This window comes from Buceros rhinoceros, unplaced genomic scaffold (genome assembly GCF_000710305.1).
Source record: "Buceros rhinoceros silvestris isolate BGI_N320 unplaced genomic scaffold, ASM71030v1 scaffold10876, whole genome shotgun sequence".
In the NCBI taxonomy this organism is placed as follows: domain Eukaryota; kingdom Metazoa; phylum Chordata; class Aves; order Bucerotiformes; family Bucerotidae; genus Buceros; species Buceros rhinoceros.
Window position 1 is genome coordinate 10958 of NW_010416941.1, and position 465 is coordinate 11422.

At 56.1% G+C, this 465-nt stretch overlaps 1 protein-coding gene across 1 annotated transcript in view; it reads left to right on the top strand.

Moving 5' to 3' along the window:
* Positions 1-465, top strand: part of LCMT2 (leucine carboxyl methyltransferase 2) — a gene marked incomplete at its 5' end in the record, with an annotated part of 17921 nt that overhangs the window by 8987 nt on the left and 8469 nt on the right. The window contains one exon of the mRNA XM_010137994.1: positions 289-450. Within this exon, the coding sequence (XP_010136296.1) occupies positions 289-450 (162 nt within the window). The remainder of the gene's footprint in view (positions 1-288; positions 451-465) is intronic.

Genomic DNA, 465 nt, shown 5'->3' on the forward strand with positions numbered 1-465 from the left:
CACTGGGGGAGGTTGAGGTTGTCCCTGAGGAACAATCTCTGTCCCGCTGGGGTTGTGCAGGTGTGTCGCAGGCTGCCCAGGGCAGTAGTGGAGTCCCTATCCCTGGAGGGGTTTCCCAGCCGTGTGGAGGTGCTGCTGAGGGACAGGGGTCAGGGGGAACCCGGCAGTGCTGGAGGAGCGGCTGGGACTTGATGAGCCTAAAGGGCTTTTCCATTCTAAAAAATACCATGATTCCATGAATTTCGTGGGAGAAGGATCGGTGTGAACCATGATGTTATGTCTCTGCAGATGAACGGTTGTACCATACGGTGTCATGTCTCTCGAGTGGTCTGGCCCTGATGATAGGAGGACGAACATCCCCATCAAGTGCAGGCCTGGGAATGTCGTGGCTGAAGTTCCCTGAAACACGTCATGCCTCGGAGCCAGGTGACATTACAGTGGAGCTTGTAAGTCCGGAGGCTGCTG